General features: G+C 38.6%; 1 protein-coding gene across 1 annotated transcript in view; it reads left to right on the forward strand.

Moving 5' to 3' along the window:
- necab1 (N-terminal EF-hand calcium binding protein 1) overlaps positions 1 to 22,199 on the forward strand; it is a 28,034-nt gene that overhangs the window by 4,321 nt on the left and 1,514 nt on the right. The window contains exons 3-11 of the mRNA XM_063899489.1: positions 151 to 259; positions 2,431 to 2,456; positions 2,742 to 2,839; positions 9,060 to 9,196; positions 13,322 to 13,443; positions 16,417 to 16,493; positions 18,099 to 18,146; positions 21,026 to 21,138; positions 21,522 to 21,599. Of these exons, the coding sequence (XP_063755559.1) occupies positions 151 to 259; positions 2,431 to 2,456; positions 2,742 to 2,839; positions 9,060 to 9,196; positions 13,322 to 13,443; positions 16,417 to 16,493; positions 18,099 to 18,146; positions 21,026 to 21,138; positions 21,522 to 21,599 (808 nt within the window). The remainder of the gene's footprint in view (positions 1 to 150; positions 260 to 2,430; positions 2,457 to 2,741; positions 2,840 to 9,059; positions 9,197 to 13,321; positions 13,444 to 16,416; positions 16,494 to 18,098; positions 18,147 to 21,025; positions 21,139 to 21,521; positions 21,600 to 22,199) is intronic.

Consider the following 22,199-nt stretch of genomic DNA (forward strand, 5'->3'; position numbering starts at 1 on the left):
GAATTTCATACAGTTGTTATGTCCAACACACACGCAGACAAAAATACCCCTTTGAACTAAAATCATTTTTGTATGTAGTGAGTGCAATCGCCACCCCACCCGATGTCCTGGCACTGTGTTGAAAAGTTCCCTTTTGCGCTCCTTCCCCAGATGATGGAAAACTGTCCTTTGATGAATTCAAATCCTACTTCTCTGACGGAGTCTTGACAGCTGAGGAATTGCAGGAGCTCTTCCACACTATTGACACTCACAACACAGAGTAAGTCAATGTTTTGCTTTATTTTATTCTCTCTTATTCCATGGAGGTCAGAAATGAGAAGTGAATAATGGAGGAGATGTAAGGCACTACTGTTTCGATGAAATGGAACTTGGCAGCTTTATGTGATTTGGTTTGCGATGAATAGGAATAAACCTTCCAGCATTAATTTAATCGATTCCTGACATCTTGATGGAAGTGATGTCTTCTTCATGAAGTTGTAGGGTGGACATTACATTTCCTCAGCACAGATGTAAGTTCTTGCTCAGACAAGGTCATAGTAGTGTGTACACAACCAACAGGTACAAAACATATAGCCAGCTAGAAGGTGATAACAGAGGACTTACACAGCCAGGTTAAAGATATCATTCTGTGTTAACATAATAACTTTAAGTCTGAATTTTTCTCATACTGCCTGTGCTGAAGCAACTCCTTTCACCCTCTGTCTGAAACCAGAGCCCAGTCTGCTATGATTGGTTAGCTGGCCGGCTCTGTTTTAATCGGTCAACCGCTTAGAGATGTCACACCCCTTAGCCTATCACAGACAATGTGTAAGATGCGTAATGATGTCATAATATCACAGAATTAAACAAAGGACTACGATCGAGGTGTTTTAGGCAGGGGGAGAGTGGGAGAGCAACTCCCTCTGTGGTGGCCTGTGGGATTTTATCCTTTGCAGACAATTTACATGCACAAAAAACTATAAAACACACTGGGAACTAGGAAAAAACCCTAAAAGCATAATTGGGCCTCTTAAATAAACTGCATTAAATCGTTTTTTCCAATGGTACTTAAAGTAAGTATACTCAAACTCAAGTAGAAAGGGAATAAACTAAAGTTACATTTTCCTATTTATCTTCCGTCAGTAGGTCTACGTTAGTCAAGCTTACGTTTCATAAGTGAATCAAATCTTCTCTGCAGGGATAGAAACGGATGGTATATTTTGCTCTAGAAAATGCTGTTGAGGTGATGTTGAAGCAATATGGTTGCAAACCACGATAAATGTACCTTGTTTAGGTGAAATAAGAAACTGAAACTCATTTACCAACGTCCCTTTTAGAACATTGATGTGTTTTTGTGGGCAAAATGAGTATCATAATAACAAACACGGGAAAAATGATCCTGACAGAAAAAGTCTATGGTATACAGTATACATGATTAATGTGTCTGCAGTCAAAGAGAATAAGACATGACAACGATGCATTATCCTTGAATGCATTTGTGGATTATGATAATATCTGTAATTTATGTCAAACAAGCAAGAGTTGTTAACAATGATGATGTTATATAAACTGTTTCATTATGTCAACAGCATACATACAAGCAAACCGTATATGATGCGCATCTAGAGCTAAAGTTAATTCAACCGAAACAAACGTGGTTTCCTTTGTGTTCATCTGACAGAAAGGTGTTAGGAAGTTGGAATTGAATCCTGTATTGATCAATGGATGAGTCAATAAGCTGTGAAGTCTGGCTGGAAGCAATTTAAGATGAGGTGAAGGTGAACATAATATACGGTTTGCTTGTGCAGCTAGTCATTTCTGTTGACATAATGAAACACTTTATACAACACCGTCATTGTTAATCAAGCCACCTTTGTTCAGGTTGCTTGATTCTTCAAATAAAGAAAAAGCAAAGACATTTCATGTAGTTTAAATGTGTGCATGAATCCTCCTCACGTGTTTAATCCTCTCGTAATACGTTTGTTTTCAGTGCTTTACTTGTGCTTGGTCCAGTCAAAAAGCCAAAAAGGCCATGTTGAAACCACACAAGTAAAAGCCTTTCAGTGAGTGGCTCAGTTTATTTGCTAACCCCTGATCTTCCTCCTCGTGGCTGTAAGTGTTTTTTCTCCTGTTTGGTCTGATTGATCGCCCCTGCACTTTCTCCCTTACGAACGACAGCTATGAGCTTGTGTGAAACAGAATTAAAACTGGTGTAAATCCCCAGCCTCCTTCAATGTAACAAGGAATAAAGAATAGCGAACAAAAAGCAACTTATTGATTCAATTATTTATGACATGTTTTACTTGTTCTCGTTTGTCACCTTTCAATGATTCCCCAAATAATAGACTGTTGAGAAAAATAGGGACGTTTAACAGGGACGAAAGATAATTATGTGAGTACTTGTGAGGAATTCTCTTTTTTAAATGTCTTTCTCAATACTTCTCTCTGCAGCAATGTGGACACCGATGAACTCTGTGGTAAGTGTTTTTTCACCTTTTATAATTACTTTTAATATCAGTATTAAGCTTTACCATTATAGCTTTATCTTGCTTTACTTCACAGTGAGAAGCAACACAGACTAATGCTATTTGACATTTTTCCCAGAGTAAATAAGAAGCATGTAAGATGTCACATGACTAAATCCCCACAGGCTGCATGACTGGGGTGTCACACACTGCTGCTTCAACAAAAAACCTACAGCCCTGTCCTAGCCGTTTTACTCATAAAGTGTTTCTTTTTTTTTTTGTCTTTCTTGTGTGAAGAGTATTTCTCCCAGCACCTCGGTGAATATGAGAATGTTCTCGGTGCCTTAGAAGACCTGAATATGTCCATACTGAAGGCCATGGACAAAACAAAGAAGGTATGTTGATAAAAATGAAGATAAACTTGCAGTTCTAAGCATGTTTATGTCACTGTAGGAGTTAAGAGTTTGGAAGTATCTTCCAGACATACACGGTAGGATGTTTTACATCTATGTTTGAAATGACATGTATCCCTTTGTATGCATATTGGAAGTCAAGCTACTCGCAAAATATACAAAGTAACATAAGGTACTGGCATTTGTCACATCAAAATTAATCATTTCTATTGAAACCCTACCTTTAAAAAAGTCTAAAAAACAAAGCTGTGTTCATTTTAATGGTGCAGATGTAAATCAGTAGAAATAGCATTGGAGGTTTTAAACCTATTAAAATATATGTCAGAATTGCAATATGCAAATATTTATTTTTATTTTGATCTATAACGTATAATGGGAGATTTGAATTTTGAGAAGTGAAAACTTTGCCAAGTGTAAAACCAGAGGAGCATCGACGACATCAGAGTGTATCCCTTTTGCCACCATTGATATGTTATGTAAGTGGAACATTTCTTGGAAATCCATCCAAAAGTTTTGTACTGAAAGCCAAGATTGTATACTTGGTGATGGCTCTAAGAAAAAGCAGGACATCAAAGTCATGATTAGGTTTCTGATGACTATGAATGAGTGCTTAATATTACATGGCATATCATCAAATAGTTGTTGTGATATTTGAGTTTTCACCAAAGCGATGGATTTACTGATCTGCATCGTCATCTTTTAGATACCATGGCTAAAAATAACAGCAGCGCACCGTCAGTAAAGCTTCATCATGCACAACACAACACAACACAACACAACACAACACAACACAACACAACACAACACAACACAACACAACACAACACAACACAACACAACACAACACAACACAACACAACACAACACAACACAACACAACACAACACAACACAACACAACACAACACAACAACAAACTTGAAAACTGATTCAAAGTAAATGAGTGAACTTTGCTTAATTTCTGAATATCAATCTTACATTTTTGATTTGTTTTGATTTGATTCTGAAAAAAGGGGTGTTAAGTTTGTGGAAGATTGTGTAAATCATGATCACATCACACTGATATCTCATGCAGCACACATAATGATAACAGAAATAGTTGAATTTCTCAGTGTGGCCTAAACTCCACACTGCAAATGTCTCCCAGCATGCTCCTCTGCTGCCCAACAGGTTTCCTCTGATCTCCCATTAGTCAGACTTCCATTACAGAGCCAAAAAGGACAAGCCAGTTCTATTCATGCTACCCATTAATCCCGAGAACAAAACATGTTATGATGCTTTTTTGTTTTTTTGAAGCCAACATAGATGAGGTTACCAAAGAAATTCTGATTTTGATGTTTTGGAAAAAGCTTTAGGTTGTTCTGATCTTACTGTGGAGATGTGGAAGAAGACAAGTACCTTTTAGATTATCCAAAAGGAGAGCAAAGGGATGACTAAAGCAAGCGGGCAGAGATGAAGGTAAGGGTCAGACATAGAGGAGGACTGAAAGGACAAATGATGAGGAGAAATGGGAAGATGATATCAGGATGAGAAAGAGAGGTGACTTATTATTTCTGCAGGAAGAGGCTCTTTTTCTTTCCACCATCCTCTGTTTCCCCGTAGTATATCATCTGGCACATATGACACATGCTGTGAATCTCACCACTCAGATGTGCATTTACGCAGACACTTCTCATTGTGGCTGCTTCAAGACACAGAGTGGGAGTCAAACCGTTCATTTGATGATGCGGTTTCTTTATTAGCAAAGACAGAGGTAACACAATGTGACATCCAACTTCAACACCTAGAAACTGTGGTTAAAAAGATAAATGGCAACAGCAGATAATGACACTTAATTAAACGAGGAAAGACAGCAGTGAGTGGAGATCAAATTGTATCAAATAAAACCTGATTTCAAGAGATGCACGTACAGTATACATGAAGTAAACTTTACTATAAAGTAGTTAACAAACAACTCCATTGAAATAGCTCAAAGACCGAGAGAGGCTATCTCTCTTGAAAGGTTTTGCAAAGGTTGGAACTTCTGCATTATAATAGTGTAACACATGAACCTTCATTTCTACAAAGGAATGAAACATTGATTCTTTTGCAATCTTTCATAAAGACTTCAACTATTGCCAAGCTGTGAAGAAGACTGAAAATGAAACTGCACTTCAAATCAACTTTTTTTCTCCAAGAGAATAGCTGAGAGTTGGAAGTGAGTCAGCACGGAGAGGAAGAGACTCAGCAGAAGCAGCATGGAAATGTATTGTTAGGTTGTGTCATTTGAAAAAGACTTCACACCTTGCTGTGGACTTTTTAAAAGCTGTCATGAAGTGCACAGGAAACAGCCAGTCCCACAAATTAGGTTTTTAGCATCCATGTACTAGCTCATTTTAAACAAATTACTCTGCGCAAATTGGACCGAAGTGAGGGAGGTAATAACTCTGAAACCAAATTATAACATACACACACTGCGTTTGTCCCCCCGTTCTGTTATAAAACAACAAGAGAGAGAAGGAATGCATGAAGAGCTTTATTTCTCCGTTAGCAATTAATGGCTAGCGAGGAGGAGAACAGATGCTGCATTAAAAATGCTTGAACATCTCTGTTGAACTGTGTGTGAATGTGCGGATTTCTGACTGTGGATGTGTGTGAGGGGGCTGGTGTGTGCATTTGTGAGGTGGTCCTCATTTTTCTGCGTTGGAGAGAGAATCGGTGTGAGATTTTGTATGTGCATGCTGATGTGATGGATATGACGTGAGTGCGCTTTTGTGCCATCAAACATCCGTGCACATGTGTGGGGGAGAAGGAACAAGATTGCGCCGCTAAATCAAAGCCAGGCACGTAAACGTGTCTTTGCTTAGACACTCGGGGTTTAATTTTGCACTAGATATTCCTGCCAAATCTATTTGCATGCTTTCTCTACACATTCTTCCTTTATTGTTGACTCCAAACCAGAGGAAATCTCCGGTCTTTCACAGCTGCTGTTCTGACAATTCACAGTTTATTTCAGTGTTAGGGGTTCAATATTTTTGTTCTTAATGCAAAATAAAGGTACAACAACATAATTACACAAACACTGTGGTAGCATGATAACATGTACACATGCAATCGGCTCCAGGGGCTTTAAGCATTTTCAGTAATGTGTTCAGTGGAGATTTACACATCACAAAATTAAAACCGGTTGCACCAAACAAACATCTGTATTGATGACTTTGTTATTTTAATTATTTGATGGTGGTTTCTGCCAACTGTAGCTTAGTTTACCAACTGACAAAGCTAGCATTAGCTTGCTAAAATGTTGCCCCTTTCAAAGCACGAGCAATGCTAACAGGTCATCATCTGACTTCAAGTTTGTATTTGTCGTGAAAAAATATAGAAACAAATTCAAACTAATTATAAAAACGAAAAACAACAGATCAGATAAAAAGCATGAACAGAAACAGGGAGGAAAAACGTTTTGTAAATATATACAAGATAGTAACATTTTTAAGGGTTAAAAGGGGGGCAAGTAAAGTAAACAGATGCATGCATTGCATTGTTGATGATGATATAAAGTGGCATTTTATGTTTAAAAAGAAATACGCATTATATTTCAATCTAGGAATTGTATATATACATATTTTTAGATGTTGGAGTGAAGTTAGAAGAGCAAAATCAGAGCTGAGTATTGAAATGACATTCATCATGTGGACAGAAACACGACTCAATTGCCATTGAGCACAAAAAGTGAGGTATGATTGTGTCACTGGGTGAGATTATAGGGTTATAGCCGTGATTCTAAGGTTTAAAAAGTGTGATTTGGGCAGCATTACTCTGCCGCCAAAAAATAAATAATGTTACCTTTTTGTAGATAAAAGATCAGAGATCAGGGCAAAGGCAAACAAAGAAAAAACATCAGGCAGACCTTAAGCTGTTTAAAAAGACTGTGTGAGTGAGAGAGATACACACACACACACACACACACACACACACACACACACACACACACACACACACACGCACACACAAAGATCACAGGAGGTAACCTGTGCTCAATGGCAGACAGGAGACTGACCTTTACCAATTTTGTCGTGACTCACTCTCTGTGTGTGTGTGTGTGTGTGTGTGTGTGTGTGTGTGTATGTGTGTGTGTGTGTGTGTGTGTGTGTGTGTGTGTGTGTGTGTGTGTGTGTGTGTGTGTGTGTGTGTGTGTGTGTGTGTGTGTGTGCGCCCATAGTCATAATGTCAGGGGATCAACCTGTTAGCGTTTTCTTCTGTGCAGCACTGCAGAAACCAAAGATTTTGTGTTTTAGAATTGCGGTTGGTAATTCTCTTTGCTCAGGTTTGCTGTTGGTAAAGACTGATGGGAGAAAACCTAATGGATCTAATGATCTGCTCTGTATTCTGGAGAGGGTTGCTGCTCTCTCGCGGAATAACTCAAGATGCTGTAATTAATGTGTGTGTGTGTGTGTGTGTGTGTGTGTGTGTGTGTGTGTGTGTGTGTGTGTGTGTGTGTGTGTGTGTGTGTGTGTGTGTGTGTGTGTGTGTGTGTGTGTGTGTGTGTGTGTGTGTGTGTGTGTGTGTGTGTGTGTGTGTGTGTGTGTGTGTGTGTGTGTCTGTGCCCTATTCATTGTACTTTTGAAAACAAAGTAATTATCAAAGCACTGAATTCTATTCTATCTTTCTTTCTGTCACACACATAATCATATTCAATCATTAATATTTTTCTAATCTAAGTTCTATTAGCATTTCTCTCAAACCCCTCATTGTTAGTCGAGTGCACAAATGGTCGCTGTGCTCAAAAGTGGGAGCAGGTGTTGCGTGCAAACAGCAAACTGTGTCGTACAGAGCATTGTTTCCTCTCCTTTCATTTGAAACAAAACAGCACTCATACCTCCTGCTCCAGTCCAGGCATCACAAATGACGCCTCTCAAAAATGTCATTCAGTTTGAACAAACACAACAGATGACAAATTTACCATGATTTCCAAAATGACACATTGCACCTTGGCCTGAGATTATCGCTATGGGGGAAATCATGTGGCTATGATTGAAGTGAAAAATATTTTCACCATAGAACGTGTCGACAGGTTGTCCACCAACACTTGCGCATATAGATGCAATCATAAACATGACTCACAATACCTTCATATTCATGTTGGTAATTATATGTATCCTTCAATTAGTGCTTTTAAATTTGCATCTTGTTTAATGTTGTAGAATCACTGAACGAGGGTCCAAAAATATTTTTCCAGCTCAAAATATCTTTGAATATGTGTTCATATGATTACATTTTTTATTCTTTAGTTCCTATTTTATGGTGTTTCTTACAGGGGAACTCCACTGACAAATAGAGGTGGATTAACTCACCATGACTGATGATGGGATCAGGGTTATTATTGGAGCTATAAACTGCTTTATATTATTTAATAGTTTAACATGAATTTTCTTGTTGCTTTTGTGTATAGTAAATGTTTTATTTAGGGATATAATTTAAGTTAGTTAAAGTAGTTTTATGCTTTTATTTTAAAGGCATCTTTGGACATTGGGTTGATTGTATATATTGGAGCCAGAGCACTAGTAGTCACATGGTTTTCTACCAGGGTGATTCAAGCAGGACTAAACAAGGCATGCCATAGGACAGGCTCAAATGTCTTTGAGTTACTTTCAGGCACCTAAAGGATGTGGACATGTCAGCCTATATTGTAGCTAATTTGGACCAATCCTCTTCCAAGATGTTATTTGTAAACCCCCAATCTTTATGAAAGTGCAGCACTATATCGCCTCAATGCCTCAATGCCTCATCATCATGATTATATCCGCCAACCTCATTTGTTTGCGATAATTAGCTACAATGGGGTTGACACAAAGACACATCTACGAGTCATTCATGACATATTTTGAGTTAGTCATAATTCTGTCTAGAGTAAAATGATTTTTTACGCACTCATTCAAAGCTCCCCACTCTGTTTGCATTTACATGTTTAAAATGATCAAACACTGTTTAAGAGGCAGGTTTCAGCAGATAAGAGACTGCAGATTGTTCATGTCTCTTCTTTTTCCCCTCTCCCGCTGCTGTGTTATGTAATATTTTCGAACTGACAGATCTGCTTGGCATCTTTTAATTAGCAGAGGAGGACTGGACATTGAGTGACTTCTGATTACATGGGAAATATCTTTTCTTTCTATTATTCCTCCCACTCTCACTCCCCCACTTCATTTTCTTCTCCTAATCGACAGGATTATCAGGAGTCCACCCACCTTGAGCAGTTTGTGACCCGCTTCCTGCTGAAGGAGACGACCAATCAGCTTCACTCGCTTCAAAGCTCTCTCGAGTGCGCCATGGAAACCACCGCCGAGCAGACTCGCCAGGAGAAGTAAGAACAAAATGTCACACATACAATTAGTCCTTAAAACTTGGACAAATTGTATTGTACAATGGCACCTATAATTATGGCTCTCACATTTACTGTGACAATTTTATACAAACCGCACTCTCTAATTTGCGTCCTCGTTTAAGATTTAAATGATGCTTTCATCCAAGGTACTGAGCAACAACAGGTTCCTGCCCTTTTAAATGTCCTCTTCCTGCTATTTCAACAATAGTTTATAATATTTTATACATACACTATATAGTATTAGGACACCTACACTTTACAACTACAGGAGCTTTTATGACATCCCATTCCAAATTCTTAGGCCTTAATATGAAGTTACTCCCCCCCCTTTGCAGCTTCCACTCTTCTGGGAAGGTTTTCTATAAGATGTTGGAGTGTGTCTGTGGGAATTGTTGCGCATTTGTCCAGAAGAGCATTTGTGAGGTCAGTCACTGATGTTGTACGAGAGGGCCTGTCTCGCAATCTCCGTTCTAGTTCATCCCGAAGGTGTTCAGTGAGGTTGAAGTCAGTGCTGTGTGCGGGCCGTCAAGTTCTTCCACACCAAGCTCATCCACCCAGGCCTTTATGGACCTTGCTTTGTTCACTGGGGCACAGTCATGCTGGAACAGAAAAGGGCCTTCCCCAAACTGTTTCCACAAAGTTGGAAGCATAGAATTGCTCAGAATAACTCGGTTAGATGGAGCATTAAGAATCCCCTTCACTGGAACTAAGGGGCCCGGGCCAACCACAGAAAAACCATCCCATTAGCATTATCCCTCCTCCACCAAACTTTACAGTTGGCAAAATGCAGTCAGGCAGGTAACTCCTGGCAGTCACCAAACCCAGACTTGTCCATCAGACTGACAGATAGAGAAGCGTGATTGGTCACTCCACAGAACACGTTTCCACTGCTCCAGAGTCCAGTGGCGGCGTGCTTTACACCACTCCATTGGCATTTGGCTTGGTGATGTTAGGCTTAATTCAGTTATATGTAATTGTAAAGCGTTTTGAGCGCCTGGAAAGGCACTAAATAAATCCAATAAATTGACATTATTATTATTATTATTATTATTATTATTATTATTATTATTATTAATAGAATTAAATATACAACAACAGAAATTATAAAGATTTTAGAGAAAGTAACATGGAGGACAAAAAAAACACAGACATAAACCGATTATATATTCACTGCAGTTGTAAATAAAGTACAATAAAAGGACCTTTTTGAAATTAATTAATCTCATAATGTATTAACTCACTTTGTAAATTGACAGTGAGATTTGAAAATGAACCCACCATGCAGATATTAACAACCCTGTCTTTCGTCTAAACTCATAATTTTTCAAGTCGTTGTTTTGGTTTTACTATCCACAACTTTAGTGTGTCGGTTCAGTCTTGTGGCTCCCATCAGCCTCATTTCCTGTCACAACAGGCAGCACAACAAGATATCAACTAGCTTGGTACTCAGCTAGGATGACAAGGAAGTGAGATCATTTCTGATGTACAGGAGCCAGGTGTACACAAACTCCAAATCAATAGTAATGTTTCTCTGTGTAAAAGATTTTTAGAGCCAGGAAATGAGTTAATGTTTTAGCACTTCCAGATGTTTTATTCTAAAACATAAAATACGTCAGGAAAAACCCTCGGGAAAGTCGAGGCTTTTATGTGTCATAGGAAGTTGCTTTTAAATGGCTGAATAAGACCACTAAACATCATCCCCAACAAGTATCCACCTTTAGCCTAGTGATTGAAGTAATGTGAAGGTGGTTTAGTTCAATAACACCCAATGTTAGCTTTTTACTTCTGGCAATTTTTATTTATGCTTCAAAAATCATGAAAATGGTGTTCATTTGGGAACATTTACTGCAGGCATCACAACTTTGTTTTGCCAGAGCTTATTTTATGCATTCTGAGGTTGTGTGTGTGTGTGTCCTGCAGGTAAAGTCAGTGTTCATGTTATATTCTATTTAAAGAATTAAAAATACATATAATTAAAAGTTAAAATGTGCAATTAGAGTCCGTGTTTCCAGCTGCAGCTTCCACAGCCAAGCGGGGATTTTTCTGCCAATTTCTTCCAGTTCGACATGTTTTTGGCAAAATTTAAATGTAAGATATTCTGGTGTCCCTTTTCTCACTGTGACCAGTTTGACACTTAATGATGGGCTTGGACAACGTCTTCCGACAGCGACTTGCTTTTCTTTCCTCACCTCCTCTAAATGTTTCTTCAGCCATGTCATCTCAAAGTGTGACTGTCCCTCGCTCCCAGAGCAGCAGCCTCTCCTCCGACATCCTTCTCAAGCACAGTTGAATTATTCCCCCGTGCATCTAAATGCAACCACTGTTTCTGTTGTGGTTCTAAATTGGATTCTATGGACATTTCTTGTATGTGTGAAGAGGACAAACAGGAGCTGATTTTTATTCATGGATGCATGGTATGACTCAGACCTGAACATGCAGCTTTGTATTCATACCTTGTGCGGTTCACTTCAGAAGCGGTATTGCTGTCTTCTATGTAATAAATTATCTGCCCTTTAGATTATTCTTATATGCATCATTAACTTGTATCATCATTCAAATCCTTTCAGTAATCCCTTTCTGGCTTTGACACTCAGTCTCAATAGGCTTTTGGAGTCACTTGATGATGCATCGGCCACTGATCTTTGCTCTAATACTGGTCTCAGATGGATTAGAGTTATTAAAGCTGCTTCAAAGCCGAGAATACATTATGACTCACTAAAACATCAACGGGGACCAGCCACCGATCCTCCTCCTCCATATATCTTGCATTCATTTCACTGGAGCAATAATTAAACTGATTGACTACCATATTTGAAAAGGAGCATTTGAACATTACAAATACTACAGTTTACTAATATAGTAAGTGGTGTCACATGAAGCAACCGCAGTCAACTATAACATAAACTGTTCTGAATTAGCTGACTGGGTTTTAGAATTTTAAATGACAGATCAGTGGTTATCTCATGTCACGATCTTAGTTTTAGTTTCCTGTTTTATTTTGACGTTTATTTTCTCCTTGTGTCTTACATATTGTGTTTTCCCTCCTCTGCCCTCCAAGTATTCCTGGTTTGTTTTAGTTTTAGTTTGTTCCTTTTTTCTTTTTGTTGATCATGCCTGCTCGTTAATTGTTCTAGTGTTTGTAGAACAGCTTTTATTTCATAAAAGTTGCTTTTTGTTTATTCTTTTATACCCCACGCTCTTTATTCTGGGTCCTGATTACATCCTGCTCCTAACAACTCACTCTGTATGCACTGTTACGTTCACACTAAAATCCAGTTGCTAAATAAAGATCAGTCGATAAAAGCCATGGTTCAAAAATAAGTCAGATTGTATAGAAGTCTATGACAAAATTGATTATCCAGTTAATAATTCTTAGTCAGGTGCTATTTGCCCGTCTTAAAAAACTGTTTTCATTTCATTATGATATAATTAATTTACAGCCTTTATTTTAACATACACCCACCTTTTCAGATATAAAAACCCTTGCTTCACTCCGATAAATGCAGATGCTATTTGCACCCTGGTGATATAGTGAACAATGTGAAAGGCCTCATAAGGATTTGCTGATAAAGATTCTTAAGAGACCATCGTGTTGAATAGCTGTTTTAATTTTTAATGTTCATGCTCTACAATTTGCACAAAACTCACCTACATGAATGCATTCAACTGTGCACACACATCCTCTCAGAACCCCTAAGGACTTCTCAAAATACAGGACTGAACAACTTGACACCACAAAACTAAATCGTAGGTGATGTCTCCCTGCGGCTGCACATACCTTGTCCCTGGCATTAGCATCACTGTCAGACCTACACCTACACCAACATCCATTCATTAAACTGTGTACTTTGGACACCTGGTGCATCTTAAATTGTAAGACAAAAAGGAAATACATATTAGAAGTTCTCCCTTACGTTTTCACTTTTGAATTTATACAATGTTCATATTGCCCTTCCTGCTCAGGTGCTTTTATGTGTAGTGAACAGAGAGACAGTGGAGACCAAATCCATGTCAGCTGTTTTATTTGGACACATTGATGTGGTGTGTCCAATGCAGCACAATATTCTGATAATTCTGATAAATATCTCTCTGATTTGACTCCAGGCAGGGCCCGCTGAAGCCAGAGGTTTTGTCCATCCAGTGGTCAGGTCGTCGCTCCAATCGAAGGCTTCAGAGGAACAGCAGTCTGTCTCCCAACAACCCTCTCCTCAGTCTCGTCAATTCAGGTGGGTTTATATTTTCTGCTGTCTAAAGCTGAGTTTGTATGAATAAATAATCAGTGCATCCTGTTTTTCACATTGTAGCGCTCCACTCCTGAGTTGTGTTGCCTGGTAGCTGCTGGAGGTAAAAAAGCTGCTCGGCCAGAGGCAATGTGTCTCCACAGTCCGGTGAAGCCGAGCACAGGAGGGGGTAGGGAGGTCGTGTAGGTGTGAGAGAGAAACTGGAGTGTGAGAAAGAGAGGGAGATTGAAGTGGAGAGTTGTGTTCTCGTGTGCTGCTGGGGGTAGATCTAAAGCTTTAAAATGCTCTGGTACTTTCCCTGTGCTGCAGATAGAGGTTATAGGTGAAGAAAGACCTCTGTCTCAAATCCCCATGTCCTGCGAGTGTGAACTTTTATTGTAAATAAGAAAATGTTGTCATAATGCGTACCAGCAGATGCAGTACACAGTAGATATAATTCAGTATTGGGCGATATGAAAAGTATTATATTTCAAATAGAGTCATTTTATTTTAAAAATTAGACTTCATTTATGGTGGATGATAGGTGCATTGATTTATATATTATTATTAAATATTTGGTGACATTTCTGTTAACACTGAATCACAAGTCATATTGAAGAATTCCAGCTCCAGTTTTAAGGACACCGTTATGAGTCCAGGTGAATTTTAGTTAAAGATCCAAACACACCAGACTGACATCAAAGCACAAGCCGCAACAAAAAGGGCGACTGTTGCGTCACCTGTCTGAGCCAACATGTTAGAAGATAGATAGAATCGGAGGATGAAACCCTCTTTATTATCACATACATGCACACAGCAGAGCACACACAGTGAAATTGGTCCTCTGCATTTAACCCATCCTAGTACTAGGAGCAGTCGGCAGCTATCGTGCAGCGCCCGGGGAGCAATGGGGAGGGGGGATTGGAGGTGTCCGGTGCCTTGCTCAAGGGCACCACAGCAGGGCCTAGGAGGTGAACTGGGACCTCTCCAAGTAGCAGTCCACCTTCCATATTTCAAGTCTGTTCGCCTCTACTGACTGAGCCACTGCTGGACAAAGTTACACATAATGGGTCAATTCAGAATTGTGGGTACATTTTGAGTTTAGACAAGAGTGAAAAAAAAAAGTTTTTTTCTGTATTTTTTTCTTTCATTTCTCAGAGAGAATACTTTATATTTTACTCTTCCAGTATTTGCCACGCTTAATCATGTAAGAATTTTAATGTTTTAACAGATAATCGGTGAACTAAGAGTAAAATCTGTCAACTCTGTTATGGACAAAGTGGGTTGAATATTTATTGTACTAAAATGCAATACATGTTTAAATGATGTCTTCCCTGAGAGAACATTTGTCCCTATATCAATTAATTAAAACTTAAGCTTTCTAGGATTAATATTATTTTTTCAGGAGTTAAAACACTGAGACGTTTCATTGAAAAGTTGCCAAGGGCCCTTTCATTTTCTCATAATTATAGATTTAAAAATTAATCAAATGCTTAGAAATGTCCTGTAATGAGTAAGTTAGTCATGACACATCTTCTGTTTTTTTGTTGACAATAAAATGCATTTAATTGTCTTTTTTTTTTAACAAAACATAGGACAAACAGAGTTGACGTGACTCGAACAGAGTTGACATAACAGAGTTGACACACCATGAACTAAAGTCCAAACCAGTAACATTGCAATTTTAAAAACTTGTCTTTAAAAAATGTGAACACATTTTACATGACTGGTAGCAACATCTATAAAGTTGTACATTTTAAGTTGTAAATTTGTTTACATTGTCAATATCACAAAATCACAATATAACGAACCCCCTCCATCCCCAACCCACTTGTAGGCCACCATCCTGTTCATCTATAAACTCATTGATTTGATCAATAACAATGCAACAAAATAATAGTCCCTGCATAAAAAAATATTCAGCAATTTCAGACCATATTTCTTTGTCTATTTCAACATGGCGCGTTGGCACTTTGGTAGGTTGTGGGATGATTCTGAGGGAAATTGTAAAAACTTGTCTTTCAAAAATGTGAACACATCGTACATTAACTGGTAGACTGCATCAGAACATCTATAAAGTTGAAAATGTTAAGTTGTTAATTTGTTTACATGTTGTCAATATCACAATATAACACCCCCCTCCACCCCACCATCCTGTTCATCTATAAAATCATTGATTTGATAATTGATTTGATCAATAAGAATGCAACAAAATAACAAATGCACCCTGCCCCCAGTCCCTGCAGTAAGAATTATTCAGCAATTTCAGACCATATTTCTTTGTCTATTTCAACATGGCGCGCTGTCACTTGGGTAGGTTGTGGGATGATTCTGAGGACATCATCAAAGGGATACCATAAAGTGTCCTCACGAATTGGCCTGTAGAACCAATTTTTCCCAGCCTTGTGCATGCATGTGACTTTTGCATGCGTCTCATTGACCTCAAGAATGGTTCCAGGATAAACGTCATCGTCATATTTAATGACGCAGGAGTTGTCAACTCTTTTCAGAGATAGGAAGAATCTGCATAAATGTGTTCAATCAAAACAAAAGGAACTTGAATATAACTCGTATTCAATTGCACAGTTTAATGTAACAGACCCAAAGATTTGACCTGGAATATTTTATTTTCCCAGCATCGTTGTTGTTGTTTGTATTGTCAATTTTTTCCACACAGTCAGTTCTCCATTAACTTCCACTGTAACACCGTTGATGGTTGCTAGGAGATATTTGAACCTCTATAAGCGTTGGTGCCTCAAAGCTTTTCAATTGATTGGCATGTTTTGTGTATTGCTTTACATGAAAGAAAATCTTGAAATGCCCTCTGGGATGCCGCCACTATTTTCGAGGTATTCCGTTCAAACAATCAATTGAGGAAAAGGATTTTGAAATACAGTCGATGTATGCAGCACCTTTCATCCCCTCAACCTTTTGTTGTTCCCTCTTCATGTCTGAATCCTATCCTCTCTGTTTCTATAGGTGTTTATGAAGAAGACAGCCAGTGGTTAGTCCAGGTCAACAGACTGCAGAGGCTTATCGACCGTCTAGAGAAAAAGGTTATCCTTTTATTTGAACACTTTCCATACTCTCCTCCTGCCTCCTTCCGCTTCTTTCCATCTATAATTTACATCTTTACGGTCCTCTCACTATCACAGCCATCTGGTATTTACATTGCCTTCTCAGAATAAACACTGATTGAGTGAACTTACAATATTAACAAATTAACTCAACCACACCTCCTACGCACAAACACGTACACATATGCAGCGTGTGCAGGGAATATGGACTTCTTTCAAACTCTTAGAGCAACAATCTGCCTGTTTGAACATTACATGGGAATCTGAAATCTGATTCATTTGATTTTTTGTTGACTTTTTGGGATGCTTTATAGCACTTATAGCACAAATAATACATCTGGGAATACAATTCATGTGAGGAGAAAGTAAAACTAATATACACTTCTACTCAGAGGTGGAAGAAGTACTCTGATCTTGCACTCAAGTAAACTTAGAAGTACCAGAGTGTACTAATACTTTGCTATAAGTAAAAGTCCTGCAATCAAAATATTACTCAAGTAAAAGTACAAAAAGTATTAGCATCAAGTATACTTAAAGTACCGACAGTAAAAGTAGTCATTATGCAGATTGGTCCGTTTCAGAATAATATACCTGATATGTTTTCAAATCTGGTAAAGGTGCGGCTAGTTTAATGACTTTATATATTGCAGGGTAGCTTGTGAATTTACTCAAGGTGTAACTAAAGTCTGATTTTAGTGTTGATTGTATTTGACATCATTAATCCAAATCTGGAAAAGTAACTAAAGGTATTAAACAAATGTAGTGGAGTAAAAGTATACCATTTTACTCTGAATCGCCGAAGTACAAAGAAGCATTAGATTGAAATACTCGAGTAAAGTACAAGTCCCTCAAAATTGTTCTTAAGTATACTTGCGTAGATGTACTTAGTTACTTCCCACCTCTGCATTTACCACAGACAGATAATGTTTACCTTTTTATCCTATCTTCTTATCTTCTTTTTTCCGCTCTCGTTTTTTCCTTCAAATTATTGACTTATAGAACTTATTTCCAACTTGTGAAATATTATATAAAACACAAGCAATTACATGACATGTTTTCTCCTCTCGCCGATATTTTGTTATCTTCACAAGTGATTTGATTGCGCTCTTATTTTATATAATTGCTCTCTTTCCATGTTGTTTGCTGACCAGCAGGTGATAATGATTTCTGCTGATTTCTGCCACCAGAAATGCAAATGAGCACATTTTTTTGATTTAATAGCAACACAACTTATCTAAATGATAATGATTTGTGCAGGCACATACTATGGGTAATTTCTGAACAGCAAACGTCAACCTCTTGTGACCAGCTGGTTCACACCATCCATGTATAAAAGGGATGGATCTAGGGCAGGCCGTGAAATGGGGGCGAAACTATAAAAAGAAAAATGATCACATGGTCATTTTGGTTAGTTGGGTTTGTGCCTTTCAAAACATGTCTGATCATTTGATCATCTAATTTAAATATAGTTTGCATTTCTGCTGCTTCCAAGGGGCCACTTACTGAAGGTTTAATACATTTAGATAGCGATGGTGCAAGACGTGCCTCCTCAGGGCACGGTATAAATGTTCATTTGTCCTGCAGGAGATTCGCCTGGAGCCCGTTGAGGAGGAGGTCTTGGAGAGCAAAGCGGTTAGTTTTCTTTGACTTTAATTTACTTTTCTTCTGTTGCTGCTGCCGTGACCCTATCTCTGTTCACACACTTTTTACTGATAATAACCACTTAGCAGTTGTCATAGCAACAGGAGGGCTGAAACCTGGCTCCCTCCGCACTGTCTTTCTTTATCTGTAATATTTCTTTTGAAAACGAATGATTAGACGTACGTGTGAGAGACAGAGAGTATATGTCTGAGTAAGTATGTCTGGGTATGTCCTTAAAGATCTATAAAACACTTTAATAACACAACATATATGTGCGCATACCATGTGTGTACATAAACCTATACTGGATGATTAGATCTTCCAGGCTTGGGCTTGTTTATAGTTTGTGTGTTTTCGATGTGTTTATGTGCATGTTTGTATTCCCTGTGTCATCACCGCATCCTCATGCCAAAGCTAAGGGAGACTGTTATTTGTGCTCGAGCTTCATATCACTCATTTCACGGCTGATAGACTCCAAATACCGTGCGACACAGCTGACCAACACACACGCACACGCACGCACGCACACACACACACACACACACACACACACACACACACACACACACACACGTGCACACACATTCACCAGAGGATATCAGTGTGAGGTGGAAGAACATAATATAGTCAATTGAAATTGAGCTCTTTTTTTTATAGCTGCCTAAAAAATGGAATCCTAACACCAATACTACCAGAAGTATTTGGGTAAATGATACAAAAATTATATTTAATGCATAAAGATGGATACACATATTATGTTGAACAACTGAAAGGAGGTTTAGGTTACAGAAATGTAAAAAAGTAAATGTGGGAGGTAAAGTTCAGTTTCCATTTCACATATTACTGGGGCCCTATGACTCTTATTTTCAGGTTTCATAAAGATTTTGTGTCTCTACTGAGACATCTCTCCATGCTTTAATGTTCAAAAAGCTCTTTATTTTTTGCATACTGCCTGTGCTGCAGCACCACTTTTCACCCTCTGTCTGTAAACAGAGCGAAAAATCAGAGTCTGCCCTGATTGGTTAGGTGGCCGGCTCTCTCGGGATTGGTCAACCACTTTGAGATCTCCCACCCCTTAACCTATCACACACAATGTGTCTGAGCTCTAGCCAATTGAATGGCGAGTTTTACATAGTGATGTTTCGATGTTACAGAAGTAAACAAAGGAGTCCAATAGAAGCGTTTCAGGCAGGGGTGGGTGGTGTGGGAGAGAAACTCCCTCTGGAGGGAACTTTGGGATTTTAGCTATTGCAAACCATTTTTATGCACAAAAACATATTACACATAGGAAAGGGAAAACCCCATAATAGGGCCTGTTTAAAATATCGAGTGATGTTTTTTTGGACATTTCACTTGATATATCTGCTTGATGTAGACACTTCATTTTAGAAAAGATGAATACTGTGCCTCATGCGGCTCCAGGCTGTTTTAACAACGCATGGTGTGGAAAGGAAGTCAAATAAATTGTATTTGAATTAGACTACAAACACAGTCTGAGTCAGCTTTAGCTTGTTTAACCAAAACAGATTTATGTCTCAGAAACACAAACACAGTCTGACAGTAACAGAGTACACATGAGAGGTTTTCATGAGGCAAGAAGCCATAGTGAGGAAGTTAATCTCCTGTTTCATAGAAGATTTGGTTTAAACAAATATATGTATCGATAGATTTCAATCTTAAATATTTCACCCCCCTATGGACCTATACTTAAAATGCTGCTGCATCTTCTTATACAAAAGAAGGAAAATTGCTGAGTATCTAACTGCTTTAAGCTTATTTTCTAATTTCCTGAAAAATGTCTTCACTGATTGGTCAATACACATTAGAAGAAAGTTGTGAGACATTGCTTAATAACAACTTCAGATTGTTAAACCAACTAGTTCAAAAGATTAAAACGATTACAGAGAGAATAGTTCATGTGAAATCATTCATTTTGCATTCCTTTTTTTTAATCAATAGTTAGTATTACAATATTTTACCAGAATTATCATTTCACAGGAACACAAAGGAAATTATGCGTATGAATATCTCATCATGCAGACATCTGAGTGTGTGAATTAATCAATACATAATTGGTGTGTGTCACTGGGAATAAATGTGGTGCTGAGAGTAAATCACACACACTGTGTGACTCTGGTGTGTGTGTGTGTGTGTAATGAACGTGTCCCCTCGTGTGTGTGTGTGTGTGTGTGTGTGTGTGTGTGTGTGTGTGTGTGTGTGTGTGTGTGTGTGTGTGTGTGTGTGTGTGTGTGTGTGTGTGTGTGTGTGTGTGTGTGTGTGTGTGTGTGTGTGTGTGTGTGTGTGTTTCTCCCAAATTAACAAGTTAGAGAAAATTACTCAGGCATTTTATCAGACACACACACACACAAACACCTCAGGCTAACAGGCAGACCATTCACTTCCTGTTCCCATCAGCCCCTCTGCCTCTGTCACAAACCTCCCGTCAGCCACAGGAAATGATAAGCAGGTTTTTTTATTGTTATGATTATAGTAAGTCCCCTTGTTTCTCGTTCCCTGTCAGTCACACTGTCGTTGTATATTCTGATATTTAATTATTACATTTGAAGAGTGAGAAAAATGCAGTATTTCTAAAAGCCCCATAGTTGTGCATCAGTCGCCAGTTTTTGTTTGGATAACTGTCAGTATTTCTATCTCTTCCTGCTCCGTCAGATTCTCTCTCCACCACAAGCAAAACCTGACCTTCTGACTTCACTGACTTCACATGTTGTGTGTGTGTGTGTGTGTGTGTGTGTGTGTGTGTGTGTGTGTGTGTGTGTGTGTGTGTGTGTGTGTGTGTGTGTGTGTGTGTGTGTGTGTGTGTGTGTGTGTGTGTGTGTGTGTGTGTGTGTGTGTGTGTTTTGTCTTCGCAGCACATCCTGATAGTCCAGAGGCAGCTCTCGGTGCTGGAGGATGAGCTGGAGGACTTTCGCTTGGCTCTCAGACAGTACATGGAGTGTGCCTGCGCCCAGACGGGATGTCTACAGTCAGTTCTAATTATCTTTGCTCACTTTATATCACTTGGGATTTAGAACATGACATGGGTGTTCTTTTTTAACAGTCTTTGCAAATTGCATTATGAAGAGCAACATGTGAAAAAAAGATGCATTCAAAAGGAAAAGTATAAAACAGTCCTAACATTAAACATAGCATTTAGCATTCAGATAGGATACCATCTGTACACACATTTATTGCAATCATAAATAAAGGAAAAACCCCACAGAAGAAAATATTTGATGGATTCAAATTGCCTGCTTGCAGTCGGAGCGTGGTAAACATCTCAGCAGAGAGGATGTTCTCGGGGACATAATGTGGCACACTAATTAGTGATTGCGTGACTTGTGTTCTCCCCTGTTTTGCATTTTGCAGCATCGCAGTTCAGCGTCTTGCAAACGAATCACGCTTCATCCTCTACGAATTCTGGGAGCACAACAACGTGTGGAAGAAGTAAGTATTCGCCAGCACACTATGCTTCATGACTAGTGTAGCGTTGCCTGCTATAAATTGATTGAAGAGAGAGAGAGAGACAGAGAGAGAGAGAGAGAGAGAGAGAGAGACAGAACTTTAGTGAAAATGAGAGGCTTAAAAAAAACTAATGAGGAACACAAGTATCACTGCAGTAGGGGCAAAGACACAGAGAGGAATTCATAAACCTTGTTCTGAGATCAAAATTCAATTAATAAGGCTAGTTATAGGTTCTTGTGATTGCATTCATGTTTCAACATATGACTTCTTATTTTGTATCTAAGGTGGCCCTGTTTTTTTTGTTATTTTCCATAATAAACATTCAAAATGAACTTTAATGTCTCAAAGAAACCAAATACTATGCTGCTGGAACTTTGAGGATAGATAATCACATTCAGAGGGGAAAGAAAACATATATATATTTGAATACTCTTTCTCGAATATTACAATTCATCCCAACATGCCAGAAAACGCAGATTAGCGCAATGAACCTACAAGGGTTTCACTCATTCAAAATTCAAAGGTTGCTAAAGTAAAATCCTGGATTTGCTTTTATGTGTGTTCTTATGTTTGCAAACCAAA

This window comes from Eleginops maclovinus, chromosome 13 (assembly GCF_036324505.1).
Source record: "Eleginops maclovinus isolate JMC-PN-2008 ecotype Puerto Natales chromosome 13, JC_Emac_rtc_rv5, whole genome shotgun sequence".
In the NCBI taxonomy this organism is placed as follows: Eukaryota; Metazoa; Chordata; class Actinopteri; order Perciformes; family Eleginopidae; genus Eleginops; species Eleginops maclovinus.